This window comes from Cavia porcellus, unplaced genomic scaffold (genome assembly GCF_034190915.1).
Source record: "Cavia porcellus strain 051 isolate PalLab524CR breed Dunkin Hartley unplaced genomic scaffold, mCavPor4.1 scaffold_9, whole genome shotgun sequence".
NCBI lineage: Eukaryota > Metazoa > Chordata > Mammalia > Rodentia > Caviidae > Cavia > Cavia porcellus.
The window spans coordinates 62,951,277-62,967,798 of record NW_026947492.1 but is presented as its reverse complement, the minus strand read 5'-3'; the positions used below and the strand labels follow the sequence as shown (position 1 = coordinate 62,967,798).

General features: G+C 46.6%; 1 protein-coding gene across 5 annotated transcripts; it reads left to right on the top strand.

Moving 5' to 3' along the window:
• Nucleotides 1-7,660: 7,660 nt before the first annotated feature.
• Nucleotides 7,661-16,280, top strand: Folr1 (folate receptor alpha). 5 transcript variants are annotated; one of them, XM_013145351.3, is made up of 6 exons: nt 7,661-7,791; nt 8,169-8,267; nt 9,869-10,038; nt 15,219-15,407; nt 15,554-15,689; nt 15,829-16,280. In XM_013145351.3, the coding sequence occupies exons 3-6, from the start codon at nt 9,877-9,879 to the stop codon at nt 16,107-16,109; spliced, it is 768 nt and encodes a 255-aa protein (XP_013000805.1). In that variant the 5' UTR covers nt 7,661-7,791; nt 8,169-8,267; nt 9,869-9,876; the 3' UTR covers nt 16,110-16,280. The 5 variants fall into 5 exon arrangements, with proteins under 5 accessions (XP_013000805.1, XP_013000803.1, XP_013000804.1 ...); XM_013145349.3 differs by having other exon boundaries at nt 9,856-10,038; XM_013145350.3 differs by having other exon boundaries at nt 7,681-7,791; nt 8,169-8,230; nt 9,856-10,038.
• The last annotated feature ends 242 nt before the right edge of the window (nt 16,281-16,522 follow it).

Here is a 16,522-nt window from a genome sequence, read left to right as displayed (position 1 = left end):
CCGCGCGAGGGCGGGGACACACACACACACACACACACACACACACACACACACAGCCCGTAGGCTTTCCCACTCCTCTGGAGTTCACTTTGGTCTTTTGGTTCAGATCCTGTTTGCCAGGTTTCTCCACTGGCATTTTTCCCTTTATAATTAGTGTGTTGTGAAGTGAGATTCTGAGAACTACAGACATTCTAATGTTAGCGAACTTTTACCTAAGTTTTACTATTTGATGGACTTTTTAAAAAGAAAAAAGCAGCCACAAGTGTGGTGGTGCATACCTCTAATCGCCACACTGCTGAAGCTGAGGCAGGAGGATCACCTTGAGTTCAAGGTCAGTCTGGGTCTGCCTAAACCACACGTAGGGACCCTGTCAAGCAAAACAAAACAAAGCAAGTTCAAGACCAGCCTTAGCTATTTCTAGAAAACAATTCTGAACTACATAGAGAGACCCTGTCTCAATCCTGCCTCCCCCCACGTTTTATTTTATTTTTTTTTAGAAACTGATCTGAATTCCAATACCCCCACGTTTTAAAAAAATACATAAATAAATGGAAAAACAAAACCTAGGGTCAGGCATAGATCTCAGTAGTAGAACACCCATAGCTAGCATGTGTAAAGTGGGTTCAGTTCCCAGCCCTGGAAAAACGGAACAGAAACTAAAAATGTGTTAGTATGTGATAACCCTTTATCAACATCACAGTGCGCTCCCATGACATCTGTTAGGGAAAACCAAATGTCGATGCCTTAAAAAAAAAGATAGCAACAAGAAAGCTCTGGCCCTGCTCTTACACTTCATATCAAATCACGCCCTATCACTGTCCCCATAAGTGAGCTGCAGTCACACAGCCCACTTTGGGAATTCCCTCATCTATTTTTGTATGCCTAAAACATCCTTCATCCTCTGCAGGCTGGTCCTTTGTGGCCACTTAGATCTCAACCTAACAGTTTCGTCTTAAAACAACTTCTAACTACCTTACCCAAAGAAGCCATTGGGCTAGTTTCTTATAAATAGACACGTCTTAGGAGTACAAATGGACAGTAAGTACAGGAAAAATATTCAGCGTCTTTGGCCACTAGAAAAATGCAAATCAAAATAACACTGAGCCAGGTGCAGTGGTTCATGCCTATCATCCCAGCACTTGGGAGGTGAGGCAGAAGGACTGTTGAGAGCTCAAGGCCAGCCTGTATTACATAGCGAGACCCTGTCTCAAAATAAATAAATACGTAAATAAAAATTAAAAAAAAATTAAAAATAGGTTTAAAAAACCTTTAAAAAAGACAGCAACAAATGTTGGGGAGCTTGCAAAACAAATGGAGCCCTTGTACATTGTTGGTGGGAATGTAAACTAGTATAACCACTATGGAAATCAGTGTAGAGATTCCTCAAAAGCTAAAAGTAGACATTCCATTTGACCCAGCTATTCCTCTCCTGGGCATTTTTCCAAAAGTGTTAAGGTCATCATATTACAGTGACACATACAGGCCATGTTTTACATGGCAGAATTCATAACAGCTTGGAAGCAGTTTATATGTGCATCAACAGATGGATGGATAAAGGAAATGTGATGATACACACAACGCAGTACTATTCTACCATAAAGAGGAACTAATTTGAGTTGTTTGTAGGAAAATGGATGCACTTTGAGACCATAGTGCTAAGTAAAATAAATCAAATACAGAAGGTTAAATACAGCATGGTTTCTCCTACATGAGCAATTCAAAGAATAAATAATTAAAGACCAAAATAAGACAGGCAATAGGCAACAAGAAGGTGGACTTTTCCAGACAGGAAGGGAGTCTAGGGGTGGAAACAGAGGGAAAGGTGGGGAGGAAAAGGAAAAATTAAAAGACCTAAAATAAGTCCTTGGTTGGTATATATTTAAATACCAACTGCCTATGACAATTTTGTTTGAGATAGAATTTCATATGCAGTTCAAGCTGGGCTTGAGCTCACTTTGTACCCTAGGATGATCTCAAACTGGCATTGACCAGCCTGCCTCAGCCTCCCAAGTGCTAGGATTACAAGCATGTGCCACCATGCCTGGCTGACCAATGCATTACCCTGTTTTGTTTTGTTTTATTTGTTTTTGAGATAGAGTCTCATTATGTGGTTCATTCTGGTCCTGAACTCACCATGTTGCCCATGTGGCCTTGAACTCATGGTGATCCTCCTGCCTCAGCCTCCCAAGTGCTGGTATTACAGATGTGTGGCACCACATCTGTCGTGGGAAAATTCTCAAGCCAGGCCAAACCAAACCAAAAGGAAGACTGCACCGAGGAGATAAGAAGGCAGCATTTAATCTTTACGTCAGCACACTATTGGATCTTCGCCAGTGGATTGTTGTGGGATAATTCCTCAAAGGCAACAGTGCTGAATTTAGGAAGAGTTTAGTTTATATAGAATTTAGAAGTGGGAGGTGCAAAGCAAATGACAAAACATTATATAATTGGTTCTGAAAGGATTTTGCCCCAGTTGGGACACTGTAGCTGGTAAAGCTGGGAGGTGGAACCGAGGGGCTCTATCTTCCCCGCCCTAGGAATTCACCTGTGGGGCGAAATGAATACCAATGGACTACCTGTGCATCACTAATGCCCCTTAGGCACCACCCCAAACCTAAGCTCGTGGATGCCCCCACACCACGTGTCTGCCGGAGAGAATGCCAGCCCCCCCCCCCCCCAGGAAATGCCAGACCTCGTCAGGGGGTCTCTCCCCACAAAATGCCAGACCCCCGAGGGTCAGGGGGTCTCTCCCCACATTCCTAAAATAAAGGTCCATTTTAGTTTCATACTTCCTATCTTTTCAGCTGTGTCAAAATTCTATCAGGTTCCATACATTGAGTCATATATTGACAAGCAGGCTAGGCAAGAACAGATTTGTTGAAACAGAGGGATTGTTTATCATGATACAGGAACACTCCAGCAATAAGGGAGGGGGACCCTTATAAAGCCAGCACTGTTAAGGGCATTACCATAAATAGGAACATTCAAGGGAGGGGCCCTTTAATTAGCGGCCGGTACCTAAAGGTATATAGACAATTACTCAGACTGAGCGCTTATCAGAGGTGCGCAGCTGGGCTTCGGACACTGTCAAGGTCAACTGAATTCAGCAGAACAGAAACTTAGAGACCTCTAATTGATCACAAAATATCTATAAGTTTTCTATTTTATAAATGTGTTCTTACATTGTAATTGTGCTCCAACACACCCCGCACGGATATACTTCTTTTTTTTTTAATGTACTTTCTTATCACATCCTGTAGTACCCTAGTACAGACATCTGTCTACGGTGTTTATGGTCTGGCTCTGCCCTAACAAAGCATGCTCTCCTGAAAGCAGGGACCAAGGTGATGGCGTTTTGTGCCAGATTCCCCAGTGCCTGGGTTCAGGCATGGCCAGAAAAAGATGATGGGCAGAAAGTTTAGGAATCCAGGCACTCATCCTGTCAGTCAGTGAGTGCTTTCTGAGCACAAATGCTGGTTTTGCGGTCAGGTGTGATGGTAAATACTTATTTTCCCAGCACTCAGGAGGTGGAGGCAGAAGGATTGCTGTGAGTTTGAGGCCAGCCTCTTGGGCTACATAGTGATTTCAAGGCCAACCTAAGCTACATAGTGAGACACTGCTTTATAAAACCAAACAAATGGACCAACCAAACAAACAAATATTGGTCTTGGTCTTGACCTACAGAAAAGGACTGGAGTCTATTGCAAGGCCTACCAGGGACAGACAATCAACTCTTAGAACAACAGGTGAGACTTGATGTAAGGGAAACACAACAGAATTCCTGGATGAAGGGTGTGGGCAGGGGGTGAGGGCAAAGAAGCAGGGCTGAATTTGTAATCTTTAGGGGCCCTACAGTTTTTCTCCTGCAGTGAATGGGGCCAGGCTTGGGGTCAGACTGCCTGGTGCAGCCTCCACAGCTGTGAGGATCAGGAATGTGAGGTGCAAGACTAAGAACTCAGGGCCCGGTTGATGGGCAAGACCCTGGGCTTTCTAGTTCCGGGATGGACACTGACTTACAGCTGAACTTCGGACAGGCCACACTGTGGTCTGGGCCTCAGTCTCCACCTCTGCATTCCCTGGGCTTCAGGGATGCCGAAGATCCTCTCAGTTCCTGCAGATGCTTTACCCCCTGCTGGGAGTCCCAGGCCTGTGGCCTCTGACCCAAGAAGGTGGCATACCTGGGAGAGGAGGTGACTCAGGCCGGCTCCACTGCTGCTCAGCTCCACACTTGCCTTGCCTTCTTCCATGGCATGGCCGAGGTTTAGTGGCCTAGGAGACAGGCAGCGGGGTGGGCAATGAGTGGGAATGGAGCCCAGAAGCACTAGCTGGGATGGGGCAAAGGCCGCCTGGCAGTTAATTATTGCACGTGAGCATCTGCAGGTTGACACAGGGATTGGAGGGGAGGATTAATAGTGCAGCTTGGGCTGTGGTTCAGGTCAGTGGTACAGTGCTTGCTTGGCATGCACAAGACCATGGGTTCAGGGCTGGGGATTTAGCTCAGCGGCATAAGCGCCTGCCTTGCAAGCAAGCAGTCGTGAGTTCGATCCCCGGTACCGATAAAAAGGAAAAAGACAAAAAATAATAATAATAATAATAATAATAATAATAATAATAAAAAAGACCATGGGTTCAATACCAGCACCACAAAAAAAATAAAATAGTGCACCCCTTCACGCCTGTAATCCCAGCACTTGGGAGGCTGAGGCAGGAGGATCATTTCGAGTTTGAGACCAGCCTGGGCTACAAAGTGAGTTCAACGCCAGCCTGAACTGCATAGAGACCCTGTCTCAAAAAGACCCCCCCAAAAAAATAGTGCACCCCTTTTAAAGGCACCCCAGATTCCCTTACCCCTTCTACTCAGGAACTCAAGCATGACAAAAATCCAGCATCCTGAGTTGCCAAGATCCACTGGGATAATCTTGCCCTTTTTCCCCGTCCTTGTCCTGTTACTCAGATGAGGGGCTGGGATCTGGAGATCAAAGGCAGAGCCAAATGCAGAGCACAGGCTAGCAAGCCCAGTGTTACATGGTGTTCCCGTGGGCCCAGGGTGCAGAGCTGCCAACTCCAACCTCACAACCCAGGTGTCACCGGCTTTCAACCACAAAATCACAATCATTCAGAATCTTTTGATCAGAATCTCAGTTGTTCAAAGACCTAAGCTCACCTCCCTTCATCCCTCACTCAACAAGCAAGGACAAAAGGCTTTTTGGGGGAGAGAGGGACAGGGTCTCACTTTGTAGTCCAGGCTGGCCTTGAATTTGAGGCAGTCCTCCTGCTTCAGCCTCCTGAATGCTGGGATTATAGATGTATGCCAGTTTTGGTTACAGTTTTGTATTACAGTTTTGGTTTTAAACATAGTCTTGCTAATGTAGTCCAGGTTGGCCTCAATACAGTGATCCTCCTGTTTCAGCCTCTCAAGTGCTGGGATCACAGCTATGTGTCTCCACACTCAGTGGCTTTCTTTCTGTCTGTCTGTCTGTCTGTCTGTCTGTCTGTCTGTCATTCTGTCTTTCTTTCTCTTTAATTGACTGAGCTCCAGTACTGATGGGAAAAGAAAGGAGAAACAGACAGGGTCAGTGGGATAGTAGGATGCAAAGCTGCCTTCTCCGTGCCTACATGGACTGAGGGAAAGATCCAAGTTGGAACCAGATGTGGAAACCAGCAGACTAGGAACAGCAGCAAACATTTGGGAAGAGCAGGCCCTATGCCCTGGCGAATGCCACAGGTGTGCAGCAAAGGGAGGAAATAAGGAAGGCAAAGAAGAGGAGGGGATCCAAAGGAAGTGATTGAATTTCTAGAGGAAAATCAGCCAAGGAGGAAGGCCCTGAAGGGCATACAGAGAAAGTGACTCCCAGGAAACTCCAGCTCCTGTCCTGTGTTCTCTCTGGACATAATTGTGAGCCGAATCCTGTAGCATCCTGGGAGGGTGACACGCTCTGAAGACCTCAGCAGGGAACAGCCCTTGGAACTCCCAGATCCTTTGTCTAACTGGAAAAGATGTTTAGGATAGGTCCTCTTTATAGGGAACTTGACCCTGCCCCTGCCCTGGGGCTGATCGTTAACCGAACTTTATGTCTTCACTACAGGAATATGGTTTGTATCCTGCACCAGGGCCTTAGGCCCTGAATATTTGGGAATAAGAAACCATAAAGGGGAGTTTGAGTTTGAGATAGAGAGCAGCTCCTGGGGTGAACCTCTGCCCCTGGTTAAGCCTCAGTGCTTTGTTCTGGATGACAAGATGCATCAGAAAAAACCAGGGTCCTCTTCTCCACCACACTGAGGCCCCTTTCTGCTTCTGTCAACTTCCTCTCTTTTATTTTTATTTTTTTGAGACAATTTGGCTATATAATTTAGGCAGGACTTGAACTCACTTATGTAGCCCAGGCTGGCCTCGAATTCACAGCAATGTTCCTGCCTCAGTCTCCCAAATACTAGCACCACAGGTGTGTGCCACCACACCTGGTTCCCATCCTGCTTCTGGAAGCTCAGATCCCCTCCTTGCTGGCCAATGGCTGTTGCACCCAGGCTGCAGATGGGTGTACCATCTTGTCATCCAGAACAAAGCACTGAGGACTTTCACTTTATTGAGGCCAACCTGGACTACATTAGCAAGACTATGTTTAAAACCAAAACTGTAATACAAAACTGTAACCAAAACTGGCATACATCTATAATCCCAGCATTCAGGAGGCTGAAGCAGGAGGACTGCCTCAAATTCAAGGCCAGCCTGGACTACAAAGTGAGACCCTGTCCCTCTCTCCCCCAAAAAGCCTTTTGTCCTTGCTTGTTGAGTGAGGGATGAAGGGAGGTGAGCTTAGGTCTTTGAACAACTGAGATTCTGATCAAAAGATTCTGAATGATTGTGATTTTGTGGTTGAAAGCCGGTGACACCTGGGTTGTGAGGTTGGAGTTGGCAGCTCTGCACCCTGGGCCCACGGGAACACCATGTAACACTGGGCTTGCTAGCCTGTGCTCTGCATTTGGCTCTGCCTTTGATCTCCAGATCCCAGCCCCTCATCTGAGTAACAGGACAAGGATGGGGAAAAAGGGCAAGATTATCCCAGTGGATCTTGGCAACTCAGGATGCTGGATTTTTGTCATGCTTGAGTTCCTGAGTAGAAGGGGTAAGGGAATCTGGGGTGCCTTTAAAAGGGGTGCACTATTTTTTTGGGGGGGTCTTTTTGAGACAGGGTCTCTATGCAGTTCAGGCTGGCGTTGAACTCACTTTGTAGCCCAGGCTGGTCTCAAACTCGAAATGATCCTCCTGCCTCAGCCTCCCAAGTGCTGGGATTACAGGCGTGAAGGGGTGCACTATTTTATTTTTTTTGTGGTGCTGGTATTGAACCCATGGTCTTTTTTTTTTTATTATTATTATTATTATTATTATTATTTTTTTTGTCTTTTTCCTTTTTATCGGTACCGGGGATCGAACTCACGACTGCTTGCTTGCAAGCAGGCGCTTATGCCGCTGAGCTAAATCCCCAGCCCTGAACCCATGGTCTTGTGCATGCCAAGCAAGCACTGTACCACTGACCTGAACCACAGCCCAAGCTGCACTATTAATCCTCCCCTCCAATCCCTGTGTCAACCTGCAGATGCTCACGTGCAATAATTAACTGCCAGGCGGCCTTTGCCCCATCCCAGCTAGTGCTTCTGGGCTCCATTCCCACTCATTGCCCACCCCGCTGCCTGTCTCCTAGGCCACTAAACCTCGGCCATGCCATGGAAGAAGGCAAGGCAAGTGTGGAGCTGAGCAGCAGTGGAGCCGGCCTGAGTCACCTCCTCTCCCAGGTATGCCACCTTCTTGGGTCAGAGGCCACAGGCCTGGGACTCCCAGCAGGGGGTAAAGCATCTGCAGGAACTGAGAGGATCTTCGGCATCCCTGAAGCCCAGGGAATGCAGAGGTGGAGACTGAGGCCCAGACCACAGTGTGGCCTGTCCGAAGTTCAGCTGTAAGTCAGTGTCCATCCCGGAACTAGAAAGCCCAGGGTCTTGCCCATCAACCGGGCCCTGAGTTCTTAGTCTCCTACTGGAAGTGGGGGTGGTCACCGGTGTCGGATGTCACAGCTGGAGTCAGATCTGCAGATGAGACTAGGAAGGTGGGAGGGGACTTGCAGAGGAGTGTTGGGCCTGGCGGGCTGAATGTGTCTAATCTGCGCTCCGAGCAGCCGCTCTCCGCACTCCGCGTCCCCCAGAGCCGGATCTGAAGAATCACCTGGTGCTCCGGAAGGTACAGATTTCCCTGGTGTGGCCGCCGAGGGTTAAGGGTGAGTGATGGGCCTACAGACTGAGTCCCGAAGTGAAGGAACTGGCAAGTGGGAGCAGGAGGGCACGGGGTGGGGATTCCATTCCGGGTTTCCGGAGCCCCGCTGTGCGGAGTCGGCCTGGAGACCGCTGCTCTGTCGCGCTGCCGCAGAGCTGTGCTGCGAGGCCCGCACCGGCTCGGGGAGAGGCGAGCGAGGCGACCCAGGCACCCTCGCGAGAAGGGGCATCGCTTTAGCGACGGACTTGAGAGCGGGAAATGGGCTCGTGGGGGAGAGAGCGATCTGCGGGAAATGAATTTGGAACATTTCCAGGGAGTTTGGAGAGCCCGGGCACCTGGTGATTAGTGGAATGAAAGGAGCCGACACCCCCAAAAGTTAAGTGCCTGAGATCAAAGGAGCGATATGATGGCTAGTGGAGGTCATCCTGTGACACCAGTGAAAGTCCGGAGTCTCCCAACACTCCAGGACTGCCCTCCACTCCTTCTGCCCCACGTCCTCTGGGCCTGGAGACATCCCCAGGCCACAGGGCCTCCTGCAGGACTTTCATCCACATTTCCTAATGATGCCGCTGAAAAGGGCTGGAATCAAAGTTTGAAACAGCAACAACAAAACTGTACTGCTAGCACCGGGGATCTAGCTCAGTGGTGTAAGCGCCTGCCTGGCAAGCGTGAGGTTGTGAGTTTGATCCCCGGTACCAAAACTAAACAAAAATAAAAAAACTGTATTGCTCAGGCCTGAAATAACTGGAAGGCTGAAATCACTGGGAGGCTGAGGCAAGAAAGTTTAAGTTTGAGCACAGCACGGGCAATTTAGTGACTTAGTGAAACCTGTTTCAAACTAAAAACGCACTCAGGATGTAACTCAGTTTGAAGGCCTTGGATTTAATCCACAGTGTGGGAAACACCCCCTCTTCCCCATATATCTTCAGTTTACCTGTGGCTTCAAAATGAAGATATTTTTGTAAAGTTTTACAAAAGCCATTTGAAGTCAACATTTGACCTGAAAGTTGATGAGTTCTACATATTTACCCCACCAATATCACGTCCTTCTCTTTAGAACTTGTGCTTGATAGCTGGGTGCATGTAAATCATATTACCTTAGTTTATATTATCTTTTATAAAAATCCTAAATTTTTTTAATTTAGTCTCCCTATGTCTTTCAGGCTGGCCTTGACAAGCTCACTATGTAGTCCAGGCTGGCCTCAAACCCTGGGGATCCTTCTGCCTCAGCCTACGTAGTGCTGGGATTATAGGCATGCACCACCATGCCCAGTAAAATCCTACAAGTTTTAAACCAACAGGAAACATTTGCCTCCAAAGATTTTGAATAAAGGACTGTGGATACATGGCAGATTCCTAGCTATTTGTGCACACTGCCCTTCCCGGATCCTCATGGTCACCTGAATGATACAGAGGCTCCAGCCAGGGGCTGTCCCCAGTGGGTGTGTCTAAGCCATGCCTTGCAAGTCTGGGACAACCAGATTCCAGCAGAGAGCTGGAGGAGGGAGCACACATCTGCCAGGCTCCGCCCACTGGGGCCAGGTCCATACCTTAAGGCCCCACTTCCATATTCCTTGTGCCTTCTACCACAGCTCCTTTCTCCAGGACCTGACATGGCCCAGTTGGTGACAGCACAGTTGTTACTCCTGGTGTGGGTGGCCGCATGTGGAGCCCAGGCCAGTGCTGCTCGGGCCAGGACAGATCTTCTCAATGTGTGCATGGATGCCAAGCACCACAAGGAAAAGCCAGGCCCTGAGGACAACTTACACCAGCAGGTGAGTTGAGGGGTGACCTGGGGTGCCATGGGGCTGCCTGAGGAAAAGCAGGTCAGGAGAAGGAAATGTTTGGCCCCTCCTTGTTAGTAGAGGTAGACAGAGCTGCCCATGAGACCATCGGTTTGTTCTGATGTGGATGACTATGTTTTTCACGATATTGTGGTCTTGGGCTTGCTTGGGTATTGGTTTTTAGTAGTAATGGAGTAATGGAAATTAAAATGAAAGCACAAATCTACAAGGAGAAAAAGCTTCAGTTGGAAAGTTGGAAGGTAGATAAGAAAGGGCTGTAGCCAGGCAAGGTGGCACATGTCTGTAAATCCAAGCACTCGGGAAGCTGGGCCAGGAGGATCTTAGAAATTCAAGGTCAGCCTGGGTTATGTAGGGAGACTCTACCTCAAAATAAATAAATAAATAAAAGTAGTGGAAGGGGGCACATCCTGGTATAGGGTTCAGACTAGTGGGAGGCCACTTTTTATTTTTTTGGTCTCACTTGAACTGTGTTCCAAACTGGCCGGGAACTCCCAACCATTCTCCTGCTTCAGTCTCTAATGCTGGGATTACAGGTGTCCCCACCACATGGGGCTGTGATGCTTTTACAGTTTGGCTGATGCTGCACTGGAGTGGCTTGATCATTAGCTCAGTCCTGGTATCACAGTTTTGAAATCTATATGGCTAAAGGATAGTTTCTTTTTCTTTCTTTTTAAAAATTGTTTCTTTGAGACAGGGTCTCACTATGCAGTTCAAGCAGGCTTCGAGTTCACTTTGTAGCCCAAGCTGGTCTCCAATTTGCAACCATCCTCCTGCCTCAGACTCCTGGGTGCTAGGATTACAGCTGTGTGTCACCACGCCCAGAGTAGAGGATAGTTTCTTGTCTCTGTTGTGGTTTAGTCATATGCTGTGCGGCTGTCTCTTCTGGAATCCAGGTGATCACAGGTTTAGAACAGTGAGTAGAGACCTCTTGTTGAATGTCTTTGGAATTCCCTGCCCTAGTACCCCTTTAATAGGGTAAGAATTTGTCAAATCAAGACTACCTAACTTTGTTGTGTCAACTTTTAGACACTCCTTACACGATTAACATTATCCAGCAGCATAAGCACCTGCCTGGCAAGTACTAGGTCTCGAGTTCAATCCCCAGTACCAAAAAAAAAAAAAAAAAAAAAAAAAAAAAACCAGAAAAGCTAAAGATTATCTATATGTGGAGTTGATGTATAGTAACAAAGGATACAAAGTGAAAGTTAGGCTGGGTATGGTCGCACATATGTGTAATCCTGCCACATGGGAGGCTGAGGCAGGAGAATTGCTGTGAGCAACAAAACAAAAACAAAAACGAAAATCTCACAACAACAACAGAAACAAAAGTCAGATTTTGTTCTGCTTTTAGTTACCTATTGGGCATTTGAAGACCCAGGTAAACAGTTACAAGTCACCCAGATGTAGTGGCACAGGCCTGTAATCCCAGAGTCAGAGGTAGGTGGATCACTGAAAATTTGAGGTCAGTTTGGGCTACCAAGTGAGTTTAAAGCCAGTCTAAACTATATAGTAAAGTGCTTTTCCAAACAAAACAAAACAAAATGAGTAATGGGTTATAGAAAAATGGATTTTTTTGAAGGGACCTTACGAGAAAGATTTTTTATTATTAGTAGTAAATGTTTACAGTATATAACCGTTACATTGATTGTGAAGAGTTGGTACATAGACATAACACATGTTAATTGCTTTTATGTTCCCAAAATGTCATTTTTAATTTCGTTTTTTTTTTTTTTTTTTTGAGATAGAGTTATGTAGTGTTTTTTTGTTTGTTTGTTTTTGTCTTGTTTTGGTTTGGCTTTGTCTTTTTGAGACAGAGTTTCACTATGTAATTCAGGCTGGTCTTGAACTCACTATGTAGCCCAGGCTGGCCTCAAACTCTCAGCAATCCTCCTGCCTCAGCCTCCTGAGTGCTGGGATACAGATGTGCACCACCACTCCCAGCAAAATTATGTAGTTTAGACTGGCTTTGAACTCACTTTGACCTACATGGGCCTTGAATTTGAAGTAATCCTCCTGCCTCAGCCTCTCAAGTGCTTTGTGGAGAGTATAGCTACATGCTATGATACCCCACTGGAAATGGTTTTCAAGTCTCTGGCTGTGTAAGATAAAAAACAACCCATGATTTTAATGAGTAAGGGCTTATGATTTTGTCCATGTTCCCACCTCTATGCTAATCCCCTGACAATAGTATTATTCTTGTACAAATATAATGAGCTGTGTTTACTTACTTCAGAGAAAAATTGTTGTCTCCTGAGGTGGCTATCTCCAGTTAGTGTGGTTCTTGATCCTTTTGAGACCTTGAAGTTTTTCTAATCTCTGACAAATGGTCTGAACATTATATGGGCCCTGCACCTTATTAGCACACTTAGAGGATATTATATTCTCTTCGGCTAAAGTATGAAACCACAAGCCACATGGCCTATATCTATAATTAATTAAATTTTTTTTTGGTACCAGGGATCAAACTCATGATCTCACACTTTCCAGGCAGGTGCTTATTCTGCTGAGTGAAGTCCTCAGCTCCTCCATAATTAATTATTAAGAAAACAGAAGTGGATGTTGGGGATGTAGCTCAGTGGCATAGTGCCTGCTTGGCAAGCACAAGGTCCTGAGTTCAACTCTGGTATCTGAAAAAACAAAAAACAACAACAACAAAAAACACCACACAGAGGGGAAAAGTATTAAATTATGTTTTTTGTTTTCAAGTGTCCCCCAGCCACTGTCGCCCGCCTCAGTATTAACTTTCTACTTGACACTGTGACTGGGTCATTGTGTACCAGATGTCAGTACAGCGCCAGTGACCCAACTTCTTGACTGTTGGGTCACATGAATTAGGAAGTAGACCCAGAGAGGAGCCTGGGAAGTACAGTTTGAAAAACCTGCCCAAAACTAGTGGCACATACCCGTAATCCCAACACTCTTGAAGTGGAGGCAGGAGGATTGCTGATAGTTTGAGGCCAGCCTGGGCTACAGAGTGAGTTCAAGGACAGTCTGAACTGCATAGTAAGACCCTGTCTAAAAAACAAAAAATCTATCCTAGGGGTGGAAATGGATATAGAGGCTTAGATTAGGGAAAAAAGCACATTACCTATAATGGCTTCTCTCTGCCATTCCTCCATAGCTGGAGAAAGGTAGCTGGGCCTCTCTCACCAGGAAGCTGGCTGCCAAATATTTGAGGCTTTCTTTTTTTTTGAGACAGGGTATTGTTATGTAGTTTAGGAAGGCCTCGAACTCAGCAATTTTCCTGTCTCTGCCTCCTGAGTTCTGGGATTACAAGCATGTGCTATTATGCTTGCAATGCCCAGCCTCTCTGTTTTTTTCCTTCTTTTCTTTCTTTCTTTCTTTCTTTCTTTCTTTCTTTCTTTCTTTCTTCCTTTCTTTTAGACAGGGTCTCACTATGTTGGTCAGACTGGCAGACTCATGGTTATCTTCCTGCCTCAGCCTCTTGAATACTGGGATTACAGGGCAGAACTACCATGCCCAGCTATATCATCTTTATTAAATGTTTGGCTAGATTCAGGATATTAAAGATGTTGTGGCAAAATAATTATATGGGAGATCTCAGGGGACAGACATGTCCTCTACACAGTAAGATCCTATCTAAAAAAGAGAAAGAGACAGAGACAGAGACAAACCTCAGGTCCAACAGGGTTGAGAACCACAGCCAGATGTTTGCCAGATGCCTACATTAAAATACCATAGGCCAGGGGCTGGGGATTTAGCTCAGGGCATAAGCACCTGCCTTGCAAGCAGGTGGTCGTGAGTTCGATCCCCGGTACCGATAAAAATGAAAAAGACAAAAAAAAAAAAAATACCATAGGCCAGCTTGGACCACACAGTGATTTAAATGCCAATGTGCATTATAGAGTGAGACTGTGTCTCAAAAAAGCAAAAAGTAGAGATGCGTTCAATCTGATGTCATAACTGTGAGAAAAAGCAAAAGGGCCAGTCATTTAGAAGGCTGAGGCAGGAGGGTCACTTCAGCATGAGGGTTGAAGGCCGCATCTCAATCAATCAATTTAACAATAAAAGTAATTTATAATGTGATTTCAATATATAAAGGCACCTTTTGATGGCATTAACAGATAAGGACCATCGTTCCAGTTGCTCTTGTTTTTCATCACCGAGACCACTGCTGCCAAGTGTAGCCTGACAAGTAGTGATGTAACCTGGCTCTCAAGAGCAGACTTGACTTTATTTTTTAATTTTAATTTTTTTATGTCTTTTTGAGACAAGGTCTTACTATGCAGTTCAGGATGGTTTTGCGCTCACTTGGCAGCCTAGGCTGGTCTCAAACTCTCAATAATCCTCCTGCCTCAGTCTCCCAAGTGCTGGGATTACAGATGTGCACCACCACACCAGGCTGTAGCCTTGACTTTACATTATTCAGCCTTCTTTTTTCAAAGCGTGTCGTTTATGTTTGCTTAGCACACATGGGGTCCTGGGTTCCATTTCATAGCACTGCAAATCAAAGTGCAATTTAATATTTTACTGCATGCTAAATTCTAGGGTAAGAGTTTCCATCTGCTCAATATGTGTTGAGTGCTACTGTAATTGAAATTATTCCTTACTTCCAGGTTATTATCACCTTTGTTATCCTTGGGAGGAGCACAGTCTGACCACCCTGTGATCCTCCAAATCCCAATCTCCTTCCCTGCTTTGTTTTTCCCCAAAGCAATTATCATGTGACTAGTGTCTATTGTTGTATCCCCAATTCCTAGATAAGCACAGAGTTGGGGAGCCCAATTGAAATGATTACAAATGCAGTATGTAGGAGTTTAAGAGTTAAGAATACAGGAGTTTGGGTCAGTGTGAAAGTATACGACTAAAATGTTAGCACTCAGGAGGCTGAGGCTGGAGGATCCCTACAAGTTTGAGGCCAGCCTGAGACCTTGTCTCAAAAAACAAGACAAACAAACAAAAAAGAATATGTAGGAGCTTAGTGAAGATGTGACTTAATGAAATTTTTAAAGTTCCTTTTGGGCTTCCATAACCTCTGCAAGCCCCTTCCTCCAAAGGGGGCTCCTATAGCAAGTATTTCTCTGAAGGACTTTAACTGTGTTGGGGAGTCAAGGACTGAAAGAGGGAGGCTGCGTGGGGGGGTTCTGGCTGTACTGATGTGGACTCAGCCCATGTCTTGTCCTATGCAGTGCAGTCCCTGGAAGAAGAACTCCTGCTGTTCCACCAACACCAGCCAGGAAGCCCACAAGGATATTTCCTACTTGTACAGATTCAACTGGAACCACTGTGGAGAGATGGAGCCCGCCTGCAAGCGACACTTCATCCAGGACACCTGCCTCTATGAGTGCTCCCCCAACTTGGGGCCCTGGATCCAGCAGGTATGAGAGTGCTCCCGGGACCCCCCAAAACAGCAAAGTTGCCGGCCTTCCAGATGTCTCTGTGGCTGTGCCTCCAGCTCCCCTTCTGTTCTGGGTGGACTGCTGAGGTTCTTCACAACCAGCCCTTCTCCTCCCAAATCTCCCAGGTGGATCAAAGTTGGCGCAAAGAGCGGATCCTCAATGTGCCGCTGTGCCAGGAGGACTGCCAGCGCTGGTGGGAGGACTGTAAGACCTCACAGACCTGCAAGTCCAACTGGCACAAGGGCTGGAACTGGGAAAAAGGTGAAGGCTCGGAAGAAGCGGGGAGGAGGGAAGCAGAGGCGGAGATGTGGAGGTGTGGGACTGAGAGGTGAGGATTTGGGGTTGCAGGACCAGAGATGATCCTAGGCCCTACTGCTGAAGGTCTTTATCCCTCCCATAGGTTACAACCAGTGCCCCGAGGGAGCTGTCTGTCAGCCCTTCCACTTCTACTTCCCCACTCCTGCTGCCCTGTGTGAGGAAATCTGGAGTCACTCCTATAAAGCCAGCAACTACAGCCAAGGCAGTGGCCGCTGCATCCAGATGTGGTTTGATCCAGCAAAGGGCAACCCCAATGAGGAGGTGGCCAGGTTCTATGCCGAGGCTATGAGCGGGGCTGGGCTCCTCGGCGCCCGGCCTCTCCTGTGCAACCTGCTTCTCGTGCTGCTCCGCTTGTTCCAGTGAGCTCTTATCGTCTACTACCTGGTACCCCTCGACCTGCTTAGCACCACAGCTCTCAGTGAAATCAGTTCCTGCTCCATGCCGGGGCATTGGGCAGCCATTTATATAAACCAGACATTCAACACATCTGCATTGTTTGGGAATAAATGAGAATGTGATTGTTTTGCTTCTTGATTTCCAGTGAAGCTAGTTATAGCGGTGGTCATTTTCCAGCTCTGACACAGTGTGAACCAGTCAGACCCCTTGACTGTTCTTCTAATCTAGGGCCCTTTCACAGCTCTCAATTTCTCTTTTCTTTTCTTTTCATCCCCCCAAGACAGGGTCTTGCTATGTAGGTCAGGTTAGCCTTGAACTCAGAGCAGCCCTCCTGCCTCAGCCTCCCAAATGTTAAGATTATAGATATGTGTCACTACTCT

What these genes read in the sequence shown, in the direction of transcription:
- Folr1 (XM_063256561.1), top strand. Translation starts at nt 8,143, where the DNA reads ATGTGTCTAATCTGCGCTCCGAGCAGCCGCTCTCCGCACTCCGCGTCC. An exon ending in AGGACAACTTACACCAGCAG is followed by an intron (nt 10,039 to 15,218) that starts GTGAGTTGAGGG and finishes TGTCCTATGCAG; the next exon opens with TGCAGTCCCTGGAAGAAGAA. An exon ending in TGGGGCCCTGGATCCAGCAG is followed by an intron (nt 15,408 to 15,553) that starts GTATGAGAGTGC and finishes CAAATCTCCCAG; the next exon opens with GTGGATCAAAGTTGGCGCAA.